The sequence below is a fragment of the Pelophylax lessonae genome (genome assembly GCF_965119305.1).
Source record: "Pelophylax lessonae genome assembly, chromosome: 9".
NCBI classification, from domain to species: domain Eukaryota; kingdom Metazoa; phylum Chordata; class Amphibia; order Anura; family Ranidae; genus Pelophylax; species Pelophylax lessonae.
The window spans coordinates 255,025,551-255,044,199 of NC_138776.1; the positions used below are offsets into that span (position 1 = coordinate 255,025,551).

General features: G+C 47.7%; 1 protein-coding gene across 1 annotated transcript; it reads right to left on the minus strand.

The window, feature by feature from the left end:
* Positions 1 to 509: 509 nt before the first annotated feature.
* LOC309562678 (uncharacterized protein) lies at positions 510 to 4,923 on the minus strand. Its single transcript, XM_082266957.1, has 6 exons — positions 4,845 to 4,923; positions 4,334 to 4,496; positions 2,476 to 2,595; positions 2,266 to 2,389; positions 638 to 2,181; positions 510 to 605 (listed from the first exon to the last, which is right to left on the minus strand). The coding sequence occupies exons 2-5, from the start codon at positions 4,439 to 4,441 to the stop codon at positions 764 to 766; spliced, it is 1,770 nt and encodes a 589-aa protein (XP_082123083.1). The 5' UTR covers positions 4,442 to 4,496; positions 4,845 to 4,923; the 3' UTR covers positions 510 to 605; positions 638 to 763.
* Between the last annotated feature and the right edge of the window lie 13,726 nt (positions 4,924 to 18,649).

Genomic DNA, 18,649 nt, shown 5'->3' on the forward strand with positions numbered 1-18,649 from the left:
TTTCTCCCACTGACAACAATGGGGCATTGCTACCGACATCAGGACATTTTCTACTCCTATCTAATGCAGTGCTTTAGGTTGTTGACCACCATGACTGAATTCGGACATGTGGGGGAGGGAAGACATTATACCTGTGTAAGCTCCAACACAGACTGGCACAGTGCTTAAAATAAACAGAGATTAGATCCACCTCTGACAGAGGAAACACGGTGACAGTGACTAGGGGGGGCTGAGCTATCAAGAGAAACTGTAACTTTGATGGGAAACAGATTCCCTTCAACTACAATCTGAGAGGACCTCAGCTGGTGCAGTAAATAGGGATTCGCTGATTAATAAGGCAAATGTTTTAGGTGAATGTCAAAAGTTGGTGGCTTCCACTTTGGTGGTCTTGCCTTAGTCTGCATCAACAGATAGAGGACTGTCAAAGTCAGAATATCAATTTGAAAGGAGAAGCTCCTCAAACCAACTAATACTTCTTCCATCTTTTGCTAGTAGGGACAGACCGAACCACCCAATATATGACACCCTGAAAATTCCATGGCTGCCCCCCCGCCCTTGCACTGCTACAACAGGGAAGCTTTCTACCTTGGTTTGGGCAAGCTCCGCTATTTCATAGGAAGGAGGAGTGGCCAGAAACAAAATGTTAGAAACAAGGGGATGCCATAAGTAAAATGTTGTAGTGTTTCTATGATGGAGCTATGCTGCTACTTGGCATTTTCCCACACAAACAGCGCCCAGAAAAGTACTCCTATTATTCACCTCCTTAACTGGGCACAAACAGCACAAAGCTGTCCCTCAAGTGGACGGACTGATGCCTTTGAAGCGCCGAGTTGCAGGAAAAACCTTTATTGCACACGGAGCAGACGTAAGGTCTGTTGCCACTGTGAATCCTCTGGTGACGGACGAGGGCCGACTTGAAGGAAAAGCATTTGCCGCATTCGGTGCAGGAGTACGGCTGCTCCCCCGTGTGAACCCGAATATGCCGGGCCAACTCTGAATGGCAGCTGAAGCCCTTACCGCAGTCTGGGCAAGCGTAGAGGACGTTGCCCTGGTGGATGACCTTGTGGTGCAGGGAAAGGCTCGACTTTCGGTTGAAAGCCTTCCCGCATTCTGGGCAGACGTACGAGTTGGCGCTCACATGGCTTTGCTGGTGCTGCAAAAGGCTGTCCTTGCTGTCGAAAAACTCCCCGCACTCGGTGCAGGAGAAGAGGTCGTCGATCTGGCGCACAATAATCTCTGACTCCCCATCAAAGCTGACCTCTGCATCAGGAACTACATCAGGCTTGCTGTTCAGATGGACCTCTTGGTGCAGAAGAAGGTTGGCTTTCGACAAGAAGCTCTTCCCACACGTGGGGCACTCAAACTGCTTTGAGTGGGTTTTTTGGTGGGTGACAAGGCCCGACTTGCTTAGGAAGTTCCTTCCGCAGTCTGTGCATGTATAGGGGTTCTTGAAGTGGACCAGCTGGTGGGTAGACAGCTCCAACTTGCCGTCAAAATTTTCTCCGCAGTAGTGACACCGAAAGGGCTGATTTTGGACCAAGCGGGAGTGCAGTACTGAGTTTGGGTCATAAGGCACATCGTAGGCAGTCTTGGCAGTGAAGTGACTCTCCATGTGATCACCGAGACCTGACTCGGTGAAGAAACACTTGCCGCAGACCGAGCAGATAAAGGCTTGAGACTTTGCGTGGGTCAGCTGATGTTTGGAAAGTTCAGAGTCACTCATGAAACATTTCCCACACTGCCCACACTCATAGGTCCACGTCCTTTCTGGCTTTTGAACCCGTAAAGAGTGGTTAGATGAACTGTTGGGGGTCTTTGAAGATTTCAGACCGCCATTATGTCTCTTATTTAGGTCCCGTCTATCACATACAACTGACTTGTTCTGTTCCTTATTGAATCTGGAATCCCTGGGGTCCTGCTCTGTAGATATCAGGATTTTGGTGATGATGACGTCATCATCTTCTGGTGGTTCCTCCTTGATGTTAGTGGCTGGACATACTATTGGACCCGGCGGTGTAGAGCTCCTTTTTTCTACTAGGTTTCTTTCCTCATGTGAGGCAACATCTGAAAAAACGTTCGAACTTTCACCAGATTCTGCTGATTTTAGAGTTTGATCATTATTTGGTTGTTCCAACATGTTGGCCTCAACATCTTCAGAGGTCTCAGTGGCCGTAAGTAGGTCTAATGAACAGGAATGGGACCAATTAGAGCACAATATTATAAACCTAAAAACACAAACACCACCATAAATACGTCTCCTCTTACCCGGTGATGTGGTGGGCGGCCGGTTCTCCATCATGACGTCCTTGTAGAGATTCTTGTGTCCTTCTAAATACTCCCACTCCTCCATGGAGAAATAGACAGTGACATCCTGACACCTTATAGGAACCTGACACACACAATGATACAGTCACCATCCAGACACATCCCTTGTCTGTTACTGGATAATGTCCCAGAATTCCCGGAACCGCTCACCTCTCCTGTCAGCAGCTCAATGATCTTCTGGGTGACTTCTAGAATCTTCTTATCGTTTTTTCTCTCAGAGGTTAGTGAGGGAGGTGGAGGATCACTGGGCTTCTTTATTGGTCCATAATCCTAAATAATTAGATAAAGTATTACGCATGATATTACCTCCCCAGAATCCTCTCCGGTCTGGTCTATGTTTTATTAATAGAAAGAATAGTGATGTCATGTGACCTCCCAGAATCCTCCTCTCCGGTCTGTGTTTTATAATAGAGATAAGAGTGATGTCATGTGACCTCCCAGAATCCTCCTCTCCTCTAAGGTCTGAGTTTTATTAATAGAGATAAGAGGGATGTTGTGACGGTACTCACCGTCACCGGGAGTGAAAGACAGATACGTAATGGTTTGGATTGCTTCAAATGGCGGTCTGTGTTTACACTTATGCTAATGTGTATTGAACGTCAATGTCAGAAAGGCTCTCCCTATTGTTTGTGTAATGAGGTGGGATGTGTATACTGTTCAGATGGCTAGATAATTAGTTCAGGTTAATTCTATTTCTGTATACAATTTCATCTGCATATGATAATGTAATCAGGTAACCCCTGACCTGTGTGCAGTAATTTCATCAGGAGGGGGATGTGCTCATGTGTGTATAAATTGAGTGTGAAACTGTTCAATAAAGGAGAAGGTTCCAAAACTTGTACAAGCTAAGTTGTCGGCTAGCTTTGTATGGGGGCGGCTAGGATTTGATATCCATGTTCACGACTGGGAGGAAGCCGAATACTGATGGAAGTCCACAAGTATAGTGTGGGTTGAGGTTCAGTTACAGATGTCATGTGACCTCCCAGAATCCTCCTCACCTCTCCGGTCAGGTCTGTGTTTTATTATTAGAGATAAGAGTGATGTCATGTGACCTCCCAGAATCCTCCTCACCTCTCCGGTCAGGTCTGTGTTTTATTAATAGAGATAAGAGTGATGTCATGTGACCTCCCAGAATCCCCCTCACCTCTCCGGTCAGCTGTGTTTTATTAATAGAGATAAGAGTGATGTCATGTGACCTCCCAGAATCCTCCTCACCCCTCCGGTCAGCTCTGTGTTTTATTAATAGAGATAAGAGTGATGTCATGTGACCTCCCAGAATCCTCCTCACCTCTCCGGTCAGCTCTGTGTTTTATTAATAGAGATAAGAGTGATGTCATGTGACCTCCCAGAATCCCCCTCACCTCTCCGGTCAGCTGTGTTTTATTAATAGAGATAAGAGTGATGTCATGTGACCTCCCAGAATCCTCCTCACCTCTCCGGTCAGCTCTGTGTTTTATTAATAGAGATAAGAGTGATGTCATGTGACCTCCCAGAATCCTCCTCACCTCTCCGGTCAGCTGTGTTTTATTAATAGAGATAAGAGTGATGTCATGTGACCTCCCAGAATCCTCCTCACCTCTCCGGTCAGCTGTGTTTTATTAATAGAGATAAGAGTGAGGTCATGTGACCTCCCAGAATCCTCCTCACCCCTCCGGTCAGCTCTGTGTTTTATTAATAGAGATAAGAGTGATGTCATGTGACCTCCCAGAATCCTCCTCACCTCTCCGGTCAGCTCTGTGTTTTATTAATAGAGATAAGAGTGATGTCATGTGACCTCCCAGAATCCTCCTCACCTCTCCGGTCAGCTCTGTGTTTTATTAATAGAGATAAGAGTGATGTCATGTGACCTCCCAGAATCCTCCTCACCTCTCCGGTCAGCTGTGTTTTATTAATAGAGATAAGAGTGATGTCATGTGACCTCCCAGAATCCTCCTCACCTCTCCGGTCAGCTGTGTTTTATTAATAGAGATAAGAGTGATGTCATGTGACCTCCCAGAATCCTCCTCACCTCTCCGGTCAGCAGGTAGATTATGTCAAGGGAGAGCTGTATTATCCTCTCAGTCACATGACCCCGGTCTGTCTCCTTGATTGGTCGCTGGAACGCAGATTCCTTCATCTTTCCAGTGACTTTTACAATGCATAAAGCGGATTCCAAATCTGTAAAGTCAGCCCTGCTAGGAGGAGAAATGTGAGATTAACAAGAACAGTATTCATAATGACCACTGAGTATTATTATTGCTTCATATTCATATCATTACATCATTAGGTTATATGATTTATAAATAATATCTTTTAATAATAGATCTTCACATTTTTTTTATCATGTTATATTATTATAGGTTGTTATATGATGTTTATGTAATATAATAATAATGACAAAGTGTGGAGATACAGGGCAATATAATGAAATGTATAATAAATACACACAGCCATATATTCTATAATATATATAATAAATGGGACCCAGCCACCCGCAAGGATAATAATAATGTGTCCCCTCTATATAATGACACACTGACCAGTTCGCCTCCTCTCAGCTACAAAACACACCGGATATCCGGGTGAGATTAACACATAAACCGGAAGCGGAAGTTAAGCTGAGTGAGCGAATTGCGTGCGCGTCCACGCATCAGCTTCGGCTCCGCCCCCTGCGCGATAAAGAGTGGTACGGGCTAGAGGGAATAATGTGTGCCTCAAGCCTAGCGCCCAGCGCCCCTCCTCACAGACGCCGTCTATCTAATCTTGGGGCCGCCCCTACTCATTACAGACTTCGCCCACGCCCATAGATGGCTATGCAGAGGGAAGATGGGAAGCAGCAGCTTCTATGCAGAGATCTGAGCTCTTCTGTACCAAGGGGGAGGGGGTCGTCTACATCCTGTCCTTATCAACCCTTCTGCACTTTTATGGGGTGTAGGGGTTGGGGTAAACCGCAGCGGAGTGCCCCTTTATGGGGTGTAGGGTCGGGGTAATCTGCAGCGGAGTGCCCCTTTATGGGGTGTAGGAAGGTCGGGGTAATCTGCAGCGGAGTGCCCCTTTATGGGGTGTAGGGTCGGGGTAATCTGCAGAGGAGTGCCCCTTTATGGGGTGTAGGGGTCAGGGTAATCTGCAGCGGAGTGCCCCTTTATGGTGTAGGCTACAGTGGGGTGGCCCTTTATGGGGTGAAGGGGTCAGGTTAATGCACAGCGGAGTGCCCCTTTATGGTACATAGGAAGGTAAGGGTAGTCTACAGCGGAGTGCCCCTTTATGGGGTGTAGGGGATGGGGTAATGCACAGCGGAGTGCCCCTTTATGGGGTGTAGGGTCGGGGTGATGCACAGCAGAGTGCCCCTTTCTGGGGTGTAGGGGATGGGGTAATGCACAGCGGAGTGCCCCTTTATGGGGTGTAGGGGATGGGGTAATGCACAGTGGAGTGCCCCTTTATGTGGTGTACGGGATGGGGTAATGCACAGCGGAGTGCCCCTTTATGGGGTGTAGGGGGTGGGGTAAGCACAGCGGGGTGCCCCTTTATGGGGTGTAGGGGGTGGGGTGATGCACAGCGGAGTGCCCCTTTATGGGGTGTAAGTTCGGGGTAATGCACAGCGGAGTGCCCCTTTATGGGGTGTAGGGGGTGGGGTGATGCACAGCGGAGTGCCCCTTTATGAGGTGTAAGTTCGGGGTAATGCACAGCGGAGTGCCCCTTCATGGGGTGTAGGGAGGTCGGGGTAATCCACAGCGGAGTGCCCCTTTATGGGGTGTAGGGTCGGGGTAATCTGCAGAGGAGTGCCCCTTTATGGGGTGTAGGGGTCAGGGTAATCTGCAGCGGAGTGCCCCTTTATGGTGTAGGCTACAGTGGGGTGGCCCTTTATGGGGTGAAGGGGTCAGGTTAATGCACAGCGGAGTGCCCCTTTATGGTACATAGGAAGGTAAGGGTAGTCTACAGCGGAGTGCCCCTTTATGGGGTGTAGGGGATGGGGTAATGCACAGCGGAGTGCCCCTTTATGGGGTGTAGGGTCGGGGTGATGCACAGCAGAGTGCCCCTTTCTGGGGTGTAGGGGATGGGGTAATGCACAGCGGAGTGCCCCTTTATGGGGTGTAGGGGATGGGGTAATGCACAGTGGAGTGCCCCTTTATGGGGTGTAGGGGATGGGGTAATGCACAGCGGAGTGCCCCTTTATGGGGTGTAGGGGGTGGGGTAAGCACAGCGGGGTGCCCCTTTATGGGGTGTAGGGGGTGGGGTGATGCACAGCGGAGTGCCCCTTTATGGGGTGTAAGTTCGGGGTAATGCACAGCGGAGTGCCCCTTTATGGGGTGTAGGGGGTGGGGTGATGCACAGCGGAGTGCCCCTTTATGAGGTGTAAGTTCGGGGTAATGCACAGCGGAGTGCCCCTTCATGGGGTGTAGGGAGGTCGGGGTAATCCACAGCGGAGTGCCCCTTTATGGGGTGTAGGGTCGGGGTGATGCACAGCGGAGTGCCCCTTTATGGGGTGTAGGGTCCAGGTGATGCACAGCGGAGTGCCCCTTTATGGGGTGTAGGGTCCGGGTGATGCACAGTGGAGTGCCCCTTTATGGGGTGTAGGGGGTGGGGTAATGCACAGCGGAGTGCCCCTTTATGGGGTGTAGGGGGTGGGGTAATGCACAGCGGAGTGCCCCTTTATGGGATGTAGGGGTCGGGGTAATGCACAGCGGAGTGCCCCTTCATGGGGTGTAGGGAGGTCGGGGTAATCCACAGCGGAGTGCCCCTTTATGGGGTGTAGGGTCGGGGTGATGCACAGCGGAGTGCCCCTTTATGGGGTGTAGGGTCCAGGTGATGCACAGCGGAGTGCCCCTTTATGGGGTGTAGGGTCCGGGTGATGCACAGTGGAGTGCCCCTTTATGGGGTGTAGGGGGTGGGGTAATGCACAGCGGAGTGCCCCTTTATGGGGTGTAGGAAGGTTGGGGTAATGCACAGCGGAGTGCCCCTTTATGGGGTGTAGGGGGTGGGGTAATGCACAGCGGAGTGCCCCTTTATGGGGTGTAGGAAGGTTGGGGTAATGCACAGCGGAGTGCCCCTTTATGGGATGTAGGGGTCGGGGTAATGCACAGCGGAGTGCCCCTTTATTGGGTGTAGGGGTTGGGGTAATGCACAGCGGAGTGCCCCTTTATGGGGTGTAGGAAGGTCGGGGTAATGCACAGCGGAGTGCCCCTTTATGGGGTGTAGGGGTTGGGGTAATGCACAGCGGAGTGCCCCTTTATGGGATGTAGGGGTTGGGGTAATGCACAGCGGAGTGCCCCTTTATGGGATGTAGGGGTTGGGGTAATGCACAGCGGAGTGCCCCTTTATGGGGTGTAGGGGTTGGGGTAATGCACAGCGGAGTGCCCCTTTATGGGGTGTAGGGGTTGGGGTAATGCACAGCGGAGTGCCCCTTTATGGGGTGTAGGGGTTGGGGTAATGCACAGCGGAGTGCCCCTTTATTGGGTGTAGGGGTTGGGGTGATGCACAGCGGGGTGCCCCTTTATAGGGTGTAGGAAGGTCAGGGTAATCCACAGCGGAGTGCCCCTTTATGGGGTGTGGTGGTCGGGGTAATGCACAGCGGAGTGCCCCTTTATGGGGTGTAGGGGGCGGGGTAATGCACTGCAGGGTGCCCCTTTATGGGGTGTAGGGGCGAGGTGATGCACAGCGGAGTGCCCCTTTATGGGGTGTAGGGGCGGGGTGATGCATTGCGGAGTGCCCCTTTATGGGGTGTAGGGGCGGGGTGATGCATTGCGGAGTGCCCCTTTATGGGGTGTAGGGGCGGGGTGATGCACAGCGGAGTGCCCCTTTATGGGGTGTAGGAAGGTTGGGGTAATGAACAGCGTTGTGCCCCTTTATGGGGTGTAGGGGCGGGGTGATGCACAGCGGAGTGCCCCTTTATGGGGTGTAGGAAGGTTGGGGTAATGAACAGCGTTGTGCCCCTTTATGGGGTGTAGGGGGCAGGGTAATGCACAGCGGAGTGCCCCTTTATGGGATGTAGGGGGCGGGGTAGGGGTAATGCACAGCGGGGTGCCCCTTTATGGGGTGTAGGGGGCGGGGTAGGGGTAATGTACAGCGGGGTGCCCTTTTACGGGGTGTAGGGGGCCGGGTAGGGGTAATGTACAGCGGGGTGCCCTTTTACGGGGTGTAGGGACGGAGCTCTGAACATTCTTCACAAAGCAGATAAGGATCTTTATTATAGTCATGTGACCGGAACTTCCAATCTCATTGGCTGGAAGCTGATAATGTCCCGTCTTGGTATAATCCAGATCCTGGTCCCGGAGTGTTGGAGCAATCAGGGATCTTTGAACTTCTCAGTGGGAGGAGCTTACCCTGCACTCTCCTGATCCCTCCCACTCAGGAAAAGGAATCGTACATCAATGGATGGGGGGAAGGGAAGCTTTTCTAAAATCAACATCATATTTAAAACAAAAAATAAAGAACATCAGTAAAGCAAAGTTCCCAGTACATCAGAGTCCACCTTCAGATTCCTCCCCTACATCAGGGTCCCCATAAGAGTCCACCTTGGAAATGCTCCCTTACGTCAAGGTCCACCTTGGGAGTCCCCACTTAAATCAGGGTCTCTATTAAAGTGTACCTTAGGAATTCCCCTTACATCAGGGTCCCCATCAGAGTCCACCTTTTGAGTTATCCCTTACATAAGGGTCCCCATAAGAGTCCACCTTGGGAGTGCCCCTTTACATCAGAGTCCACCCTTGGAGTTCCCCTTTAGTTCAAAGTCCCCTCTGAACCTGGAGCATCTTCTGAAGAATTTTATAAAGATTCTGATGCACATCCACATGGAACCTGGAGAATCTTCTGAAAGAGTTTCTTAAGATCCTGATGCGCATTTACAAGGAGCATCTTCTGAAGGTGTTTTTAAAGAAGTTGATGAATACCCACAAGGAACCTGGAGCATCTTCTGAAGGTGTTCTGAAGACCCTTGAACACATCTTCAAAAAAGTGGTGATAAAGATGATCTATCTGGAAAAAGCTACCCCGATAGTTGCAGCCATATCTCATATGGACAAGCGCCTGAACCCCTTGCCTGCAGACCTGAGGGCTATAAGCTGCCTGACTGACTATATACTACATCTGGCTAATTGCACCTATACATTTTCATGTAAATGTATTCTCCGGATATGATTTGGTAGCCTAAGTGAAAAACACCCTTGCGCTCTTTGAAGGAAACCAAGACTACGTAACACTATAGCTATAGATGGACAGCTCTAGATCTACGTATACATTTCACCAACTCGGTGCCTAAAAATTCTTTGAAGGTATGGGTCTCAGTAAAATATTTGTGAAGATTGTTATCACCACACATGCCTCTTGCTACCCTACTTAACAACCCTTCTTCAAGCCCAGGCTATGAGGAGCCTCAGAGATTTGAGTTGTGGTATAAATCGGGTTTTTGTCAGGGTTACGACCTGCTAACTTTGGAAGACATGTCAAGCTTTATTACGTTGCAAAACCTCCGATCACATTCCCTCCTGTTTTTCATCTCTTTGTTCTCAATTCTCAAAAAAATTCCCTTGCACTCATTTCACTACTGAAGGTGTTTCTGAGGACCCTGATGCGCATCCACAAGGAACCTGGAGCATCTTCTGAAGGTGTTTCTGAGGACCCTGATGTCCATCCACAAGGAACATCTTCTGAAGACCCTGATGAAGAACCTGGAGCATCTTCTGAAGTATTTTCTGAAGACCCTGTTTACGCATCCACAAGGAACCTGAACTATCTTCTGAAGACGTTTCTAAAGATCCTAATGCGCATCCACAAGGAACCTGGAACATCTTCTGAAGGTGTTTTTGAAGACCCTGATGTACATCCACAAGGAACCTGAAGCATCTTCTGAAAATGTTCCTGCAGAACCTGATGCACATCCACAAGGAACCTGGAGTATCTTCTGAAGGAGTTTCTAAACATCCTGATGCCCATCCACAAGGAACCTGAAACATCTTCTGAAGGTGTTTCTGAAGACCCTGATGCACATTCACAAGGAACCTGAAGCATCTTCTGAAGGTGTTTCTATAGACCCTGATGTACATCCATAAGGATCCTGGAGCAACTTCTGAATTTTTTTTCATGTAAATGTATTCTCCAGATATGATTTGGTAGCCTAGGTGAAAAACATCCTTGAGCTCTTTGAAGGAAACCAAGACTACGTAACACTATAGCAATAGATGGACAGCTCTAGATCTACGTATACATTTCACCAACTCGGTGCCTAAAAATTCTTTGAAGGTATGGGTCTCGGTAAAGTATTTGAGAAGATTGTTATCACCACACATGCCTCTTGCTACCCTACTTAACAACCCTTGTTCAAGCCCAGGCTATGAGGAGCCTCAGAGATTTGAGTTGTGGTATAAATCAGGTTTTCGTCAGGTGTACGACCTGCTAACTTTGGAAGACATGTCAAGCTTTATTACGTTGCAAAACCTCCAATCACATTCCATCCTATTTTTCATCTCTTTGTTTTCAATTCTCAAAAACATTCCCTTGCACTCATTTCACTACTGAAGGTGTTTCTGAGGACCCTGATGCGCATCCACAAGGAACCTGGAGCATCTTCTGAAGTTGTTTCTGAGGACCCTGATGTCCATCCACAAGGAACATCTTCTGAAGACCCTGATGTACATCCACAAGGAACCTGGAGCATCTTCTGAAGGTGTTTCTGAAGACCCTGATGTACATCCACAAGGAACCTGAAGCATCTTCTGAAGGTGTTTCTATAGACCCTGATGTACATCCATAAGGAACCTGGAGCATCTTCTGAAGGAGTTTCTGAAGACCCTGATGTGCATCCACAAGGAACCTGGAGCATCTTCTGAAGGTGTTTCTATAGACCCTGATGTACATCCATAAGGAACCTGGAGCATCTTCTGAAGGAGTTTCTGAAGACCCTGATGTGCATCCACAAGGAACCTGGAGCATCTTCTGAAGGTGTTTCTGAAGACCCTGATGCGCATCCACAAGGATCCTGGAGCAACTTCTGAATTTTTTTTCATGTAAATGTATTCTCCGCATATGATTTGGTAGCCTGGGTGAAAAACATCCTTGAGCTCTTTGAAGGAAACCAAGACTACGTAACACTATAGCAATAGATGGACAGCTCTAGATCTACGTATACATTTCACCAACTCGGTGCCTAAAAATTCTTTGAAGGTATGGGTCTCGGTAAAATATTTGAGAAGACTGTTATCACCACACATGCCTCTTGCTACCCTACTTAACAACCCTTCTTCAAGCCCAGGGTATGAGGAGCCTCAGAGATTTGAGTTGTGGTATAAATCAGGTTTTTGTCAGGTGTACGACCTGCTAACTTTGGAAGACATGTCAAGCTTTATTACGTTGCAAAACCTCCGATCACATTCCCTCCTGTTTTTCATCTCTTTGTTCTCAATTCTCAAAAACATTCCCTTGCACTCATTTCACTACTCAGTCTTTCATCTTTTTTGTACACATTTTTTACTGCCTTTTAGTTGAAACAATGTCCTCGGGTTCGAACCTAACCCCAGCATATTATCCATAACCGTAGGGGGGGGGACAGGTAATTTTGGTTGTTGCTGTCTTCTTATGTGAACATTTCACCAAACCGGAATGAAGAGCTTGGGGCTAGCAGTTGTTTTGTTAAGACTACATCATATATTCATATCTGTAACTATTGAAACTGAAGGAAGCCAAGACTACCTGGAGAGCCTTAAATAAAGGGCCAGCTAAGCACTGATAGTAGGACCTTCCTGTCCCGATTATAAGACGTAGGCCAAAGTGCCAACCTTTCCCTACCTTCTTTCATCCTCTGTATATAGGTGCAAAAGAAGGGCCCCCTTTCCTAAAGGTGTTGCCAACTTGTTGAGGTGGATTGGCTTGCAAGTCTGTAGAAGCAGGAGCCGTGACCCCTGGTGGGGACATCCCAGCAGGACAGATCTTAAGACGATGGACCAGACTAAGAGTGACACCCTGCACTCCTCCCTTGCTAGACTAGCTGATATCTGACTTAATGAGCATTAGGATGGAGACAAAATATTCATTTTAAGCAATATAAAACTGATAGAAAGGTTTGTATGTCCTCCACTTTTATGGGACATCAGTATGATCACTTTACCAATACGGCAGCCAGGAGGAGGAGGTGTAACTGTGGCAGGCAGGGTGGAGGAGGAGGTGTAACAGTGCCTCATACCGCACCTGGGAGTAATATTACCATACCACAGAGCAGATAAGGGGAACAAGTATAACTGTCCCTCATACCTCACCTGGGGGTATTATTACCATCCCATAGGGCAGCCAGGAGGAGGAGGTGTAACTGTCCCTCATACCTCACCTTGGGGTAATAATACTATACCACAGGGCAGGCTGGAATTTGGGGTGTAACTGTCCCTCATACTTCACCTGGGATTATTTTTTACCATACCACAGAGCAGACAGGGGGAAGAGGTATCACTGTGCCTCATACTTCAACTGGGGGTATTATTACCATACCATAGGGCAGGCAGGAGGAGGTGTAACTGTTCCTTATACCTCACCTTGGGGTAATATTACTATACCACAGGGCAGGCTGGAATTTGGGGTGTAACTGTCCCTCATACCTCACCTGGGGTTATTATTACCATACCACAGAGCAGATAGGGGGAAGAGGTATAACTGTGCCTTATACTTCACCTGGGGGTATTATTACCATACCATAGGGCAGGCAGGAGGAGGAGGTGTAACTGTCTCTCATACTTCACCTTGGGGTAATATTACTATACCAAATGGCAGGCTGGAATTTGGGGTGTAACTGTCCCTCATACCTCACTTTGGGGTAATATTACTATACCACAGGGCAGGCTGAAATTTGAGGTGCAACTGTCCCTCATACCTCACTTGGGGGTATTATTACCATAGCACAGAGCAGACAGGGGGGAGAGGTATAACTGTGCCTCATACTTCACCTGGGGGTATTATTACCACACCATAGGGCAGGCAGGAGGAGGTGTAACTGTTCCTCATACCTCACCTTGGGGTAATATTACTATACCACAGGGCAGGCTGGAATTTGGGGTGTAAGTGTCCCTCATACCTCACCTGGGGTTATTATTACCATACCACAGAGCAGATAGGGGGAAGAGGTATATCTGTGCCTCGTACTTCACTTGGGGGTATTATTACCATACTACAGAGCAGATAAGGGGAAGAGGTATAACTGTGCCTCATACTTCACCTGGGGGTATTATTACCATACCATAGGGCAGGCAGGAGGAGGTGTAACTGTTCCTCACACCTCACCTTGGGGTAATATTACAATACCACAGGGTAGGCTGGAACTTGGGGTGTAACTGTTCCTCATACCTCACCTGGGAGTATTATTACTATTTCACATTCACAGGGCCAGGAAAATGATGGGGTGTAACTGTGCCTCATACTTCAACTGGGTGTATTATTACAATATCATAGAGCAGACAAGAGGAGGAGGTGTACCTGTGTCTCATACCTCACCTGGGGGTATTATTACCATATCATGGGGCAGCCAGGAGAAAGGACCATGCCTCATACTTCATCTGGTAGTACCATTACTGTACTATAGGGCCGTATGGAGGAGGGGCCGTAACAGTGTTTCATACCTCACCTTGGGCATTATTGCCATACCAAAAGACAGCCAAGGGGAGGGGAGGAAATGTGCCTCATACCTCACCCGGGGGTATTATTACCATACTATAGGCTATGCCTAATAGCTTTTTTTAATTACCTAAAACTGTGGTTCTCAACCAGCGTTCCGTGGAACCCTTAAGTTCCTCCAGAGGTTTCTAGGGGTTCCTTGAGCAATGAGCAATTTCTGCCTCTCAGATAAGTTTCCCTGACACCATTCATCCTTTTAGCTATCTGGAAGAAGGTAATTCTTCCCAGTGTCCACAAGTGTAAGGAGCATTCATCCCACTGACCCTCACACTAATGTATCATGAGTTGTAAATCTAGTAATTTTTTAGCATGGGTTCCCTGAGACCTGAAAATTATTTCAAGGGTTCCTCTGTGTTGAGAAAAGTTGACCTAAAATGTAATTCACATCTGATGGCACCATCTCCTTCATGTCCACAGACCATGCAGAAGGAGACCCGTCTAGTTGTAAACCAACTGGGCTGCATGACTAATGGCAAATCTAAAGGAAATTATCCAGTGGGGTTGCAAGGTATGGGGCAGATTAACATCTACTGAGAAAAAAAAAAAGCCAAAGTTCTGATTGGCTGCTGAGGGAAACCAAATACTCCTTCCTTGTGACATTATAGGGCATAGAAGAGCCTTTATAACACGGAGGAACCCTGGAAATAACTTTTTGGTCTGCTAATAATTACTGTATCTAAAGGTCACATTGGGGTCATGGTCCGAATGAAGACTGGTCTTTGCATTTGTGGTCATTGGGAAGAATCTCCTTCTTTAAGACAGCTGAAGAGATTATTGGTGTCAGTGGGAACTTATACGAGAGGCAGAAACTTGACCCCAGAACTCTGCACTACAAATTCTGGATGGTCCCTCTACACACTGCAAACAGAAGGAGCAGTGCTGCTACCCATACAGCTCACCAATAAACTAGCTCCCGGGTGCCCGATCCACAGCCGTTTAACTTAGTACATATGTAGAAAGATGATCCCCACAGCGGTAGTTGCTCTTAAAAAATCTTCAACTTTATTCAGGAACCACAGAACACAACTGCTGATAAGATCAGTTTATGGGTTTCAGCCTATAAGGCCTTAGTCATAAGTTATGACTAAGGCCTTATAGGCTGAAACGCGTCACCTGATCTTATCAACAGTTGTGTTCTGTGGTTCCTGAATAAAGTTGAAGATTTTTTAAGAGCAACTACCGGTGTGCGGATAGTCTTTCTACCCTCTGCACACTTCTACACCCTTTCCAGCAAACTATGCAATGAAAATCAGGGAGGGTTCACATAAATAGCAATATATGTTTAAATTGACCAACTGCGTCAAAGAAATCCCTTTTCTGGCCAGTCCTACACTCCCTTGCCACTGCAAATGCTATGGTGGACACCATGCCAACATGGGGCATAAAACCCAAGGTGGGGGAGAGCTACTAGGTTCAGATCTGGTCACTGACCCGCGTTACAACAGAGAAAAGATATACCCTCCAGAACTATGCAGACACCAAAAAACTGGAAGTCAATAATCCACAGCTCAAGGAACCAATAGCAACTTCTAAAAGAACCCTGGTTGAGAATGTCTGGCTTTGGAGGGAAGGCAACCATCTTGGGTTCAGTTGAGCCAATTAACCTACCAGCTAGAGGTGAGCTTGGGTGTCCTCTGAACTCTGGCTTTTTTTGTCCTCCAGTGAGCTGCTGGCCAGGTCAGCGGAGTTGTGGGGCAGGGAATAACCCGCCCTGCAGCTCTATGGAGCACAAAACATTTGAAGTTCAGGTTAGAGATGAGTTAGAAGGATACCCAAGGTTATGTCCACTACCACCATGTTTTAGGATAAGCCGTACCCAGGGAACGGAGACATTTTCTACAGGGGGTTTGGGTTGTTTAGAGCTTGGTCCTACCATTGAGCTGTGGGCCAGGTCACCTGAGCTGTGGGGGAGGAAATGACCTGTACTTCAGCTCTATGGAGCACAAAAACAATTGAAATTCAGGTTGAGTTTGGAAGATGTCCAAGTTTATGTTGACTACCACCATGTCTTAGGATAAGCCGGTTCCACGGAACAGAGACATATTCTACGGGGGGGGGGGGGGGAGGCTTGGGTTGTTTAGGGCTTGGTCCTTCCATTGAGCTGTGGGCTAGGTCACGTGAGCTGTAGGGAGCTCTATGGAGCACAAAAGACATTTGAAATTCAGGTTAATGAGTTTGGAGGGCATCCAAGTTTATGTTCACTACCACCATGTCTTAAGGCCCGTACACACGATAAGAAATTCTGAAGGGAAATTTCGTCCGACGACCGATCTGCCGATTTTCGGATTGTTAGTATGGTGCTTTCGACAGCAGACTCCGACTTTTCGGCTGACAAAATCCTGATGTGCAGGCTATAAAATTTTTGTTGTCCGTAATACAACGTCCGATTTTCGTCTCATTAGTACAGATTACGACGGAAAAAATTTTTAAGAGCAAGACTAGGCATGCTCAGAGACGAACGAACACATACAAAGCAATCCAACACATGACATCACTTCTGAAGTAGAATTCTGTCGTACGGGAAAATTTGTATAAAAAAAAACCTCTTCTCTTTTCACATCAGACTAGCATGCCACAAAAAACGGACGACAGATCTTTCGATAATCTGATCGTGTGTACGGGCTTTAGGATAAGCCGGTCCCACAGAACGGAGACATTTTCTATGGGAAGTTTGGGTTGTTTAGGGCTTGGTCCTTCCATTGAGCTGGTTCACGTGAGCTGTGGGGCAGGGAATGACCTGTCCTGCAGCTCAATGGAGCACAAAATCATTTGAAATTTGGGCTAGAGATGAGTTTGGGGGACGCCCAAATTTATGTTCACTACCACCATGTCTTAGCATAAGCCTCTCCAGTAGGAAAACGGTTGAGAAGGGATGCCCTAGAAGCTCTTCAATCTGCATGGACCACAGGACAGTTCAGGAGCCACCGCATAGTGAAAATACAAATCGTTTATTGAAAATAGACATCGCCAGCCTACACGTGACAACCGGTTTGGGCGTTTTCATCAATTTTGCAGGGTTAAGACCTAATCTTTCTTTGACATGGTATCTAAAAAGCAAAATTAATATAATATGGAAAGCTGCAAGAATCACCAACCAATTCAGTTAATTTACCTCTTTATCTTCCAATGAGGAGAAGCTGTAAAAGAGCCACCTACCCTCTCCCTAGTTACCACAGTGGGATGGTAGCTCTGGAGCTCTGGTTTCAATTGCAGCTAATGATTCCAAATTTAAAGAGTTTGTATGCTGTTCCTATTTGCATGTGGGTTTTTCCCCATCCAATCTAATGTCATGATAAGAATAGTGTGTGACTGTGGTGGGGTTTTGTGTTTTCTATAGAGTTATGCGGAATTCAGCAAAGATATATCATGCCACCAAAATTGAGAAAAAATATTTCTCTGGAAGGCTCTATTCGCAAAAGGATCCCATTACATGTTGTCATACCTTTCTCCACTACTTAATGAGTCACTGATCTGAACAAGCATGTTCCTTTCAAGCAATCCAGCACTTTACTGGCTGCATTCTTGTTCCAGGTCTGTGACTCAACATCAAAGATGAAGGAGGGAAGGAGATGACCTGGAATTTGAACCTTCAAACAGAATTCAATGTATTTATAATCTCACAGATTTGCCCTTCTACATTTACGAAAAAGACTCTTCCCAGCCGTTAAGTCACTCTAGTGCAGCGGTCTCCAAACTGTGGCCCTTTGCTGGCTTTTATCTGGCCCTTGGGGCACTACTCCTCCCACCGATAGGAGGCACTGTTCCTTCCACTGACACCAACAACGGGACATAATTCCTGACACTAATACCAACAATAGGGGACTAATCCTACCAACTGTGGAACACTTTTCCTCCCTCTGGCATCAATGGAAGGGCACTATTCTTTCCACTGACACCATTGATTGGGCACTACTCCTTTCCCTGATACCAACAATGGAGCAATATTCCTCCCCCTGATACCAATGATGAGGCAATATTCCTTCCACTGACTTCAATGGCAGGGTACTATTCCTCCCACTGATACCAACGATGGGGCACTATTCCTCCCACTGATACCAATTGCAGGGTACTAGTCCTCCCAAGAATGGAGCACTATTCCTCCCACCGATACCAATGATGGGGCACTATTCTTCCCACTGATACCAATGATGGGACACTATTCCTCCCACTGACCCCAATGATGGGGCACTATTCCTCCCACTGACCCCAATGATGGGGCACTATTCCTCCCACTGACCCCAATGATGGGGCACCATTCTTCCCACTGATACCAATGATGGGGCACTATTCCTCCCACTGATACCAATGATGGGGCACTGTTCTTCCTACTGACACCAATGATGGGGCACTATTCCTCCCACTGACACCAATGATGGGGCACTGTTCTTCCTACTGATACCAATGATGGGGCACTGTTCTTCCCACTGACACCATTGATGAGGCACCATTTAACCCCTGATATCAACATTGGGGAACTATTCCTTCCCTGATCCCAACAATGGGGCACTATTTCTCCTGCTGACACCAATGATGGGGTTTACTTCCATTGACGACAGGGCATTTTCTACTCTCACTGGCCATAGTCTGGCCTCCTCAAAGGACGGAAACAGGCCCTTTGTTTAGAAAGTTTGGAGACCCCTACTTTAGTGGACGTCAAATCCAGTCCAACATGGCGCAAGAAACACTGCTTAAGAAACTC

Bases quoted from the DNA above. Each gene is read 5' to 3' on its own strand.
- LOC309562678 (XM_082266957.1), bottom strand. From the start codon at position 4,441: ATGAAGGAATCTGCGTTCCAGCGACCAATCAAGGAGACAGACCGGGGT. The intron at 2,596-4,333 runs GTGAGGAGGATT...CTAATTATTTAG, and splicing joins TCTACCTGCTGACCGGAGAG to GATTATGGACCAATAAAGAA. The intron at 2,390-2,475 runs GTGAGCGGTTCC...TGTGTGTGTCAG, and splicing joins TTGAGCTGCTGACAGGAGAG to GTTCCTATAAGGTGTCAGGA.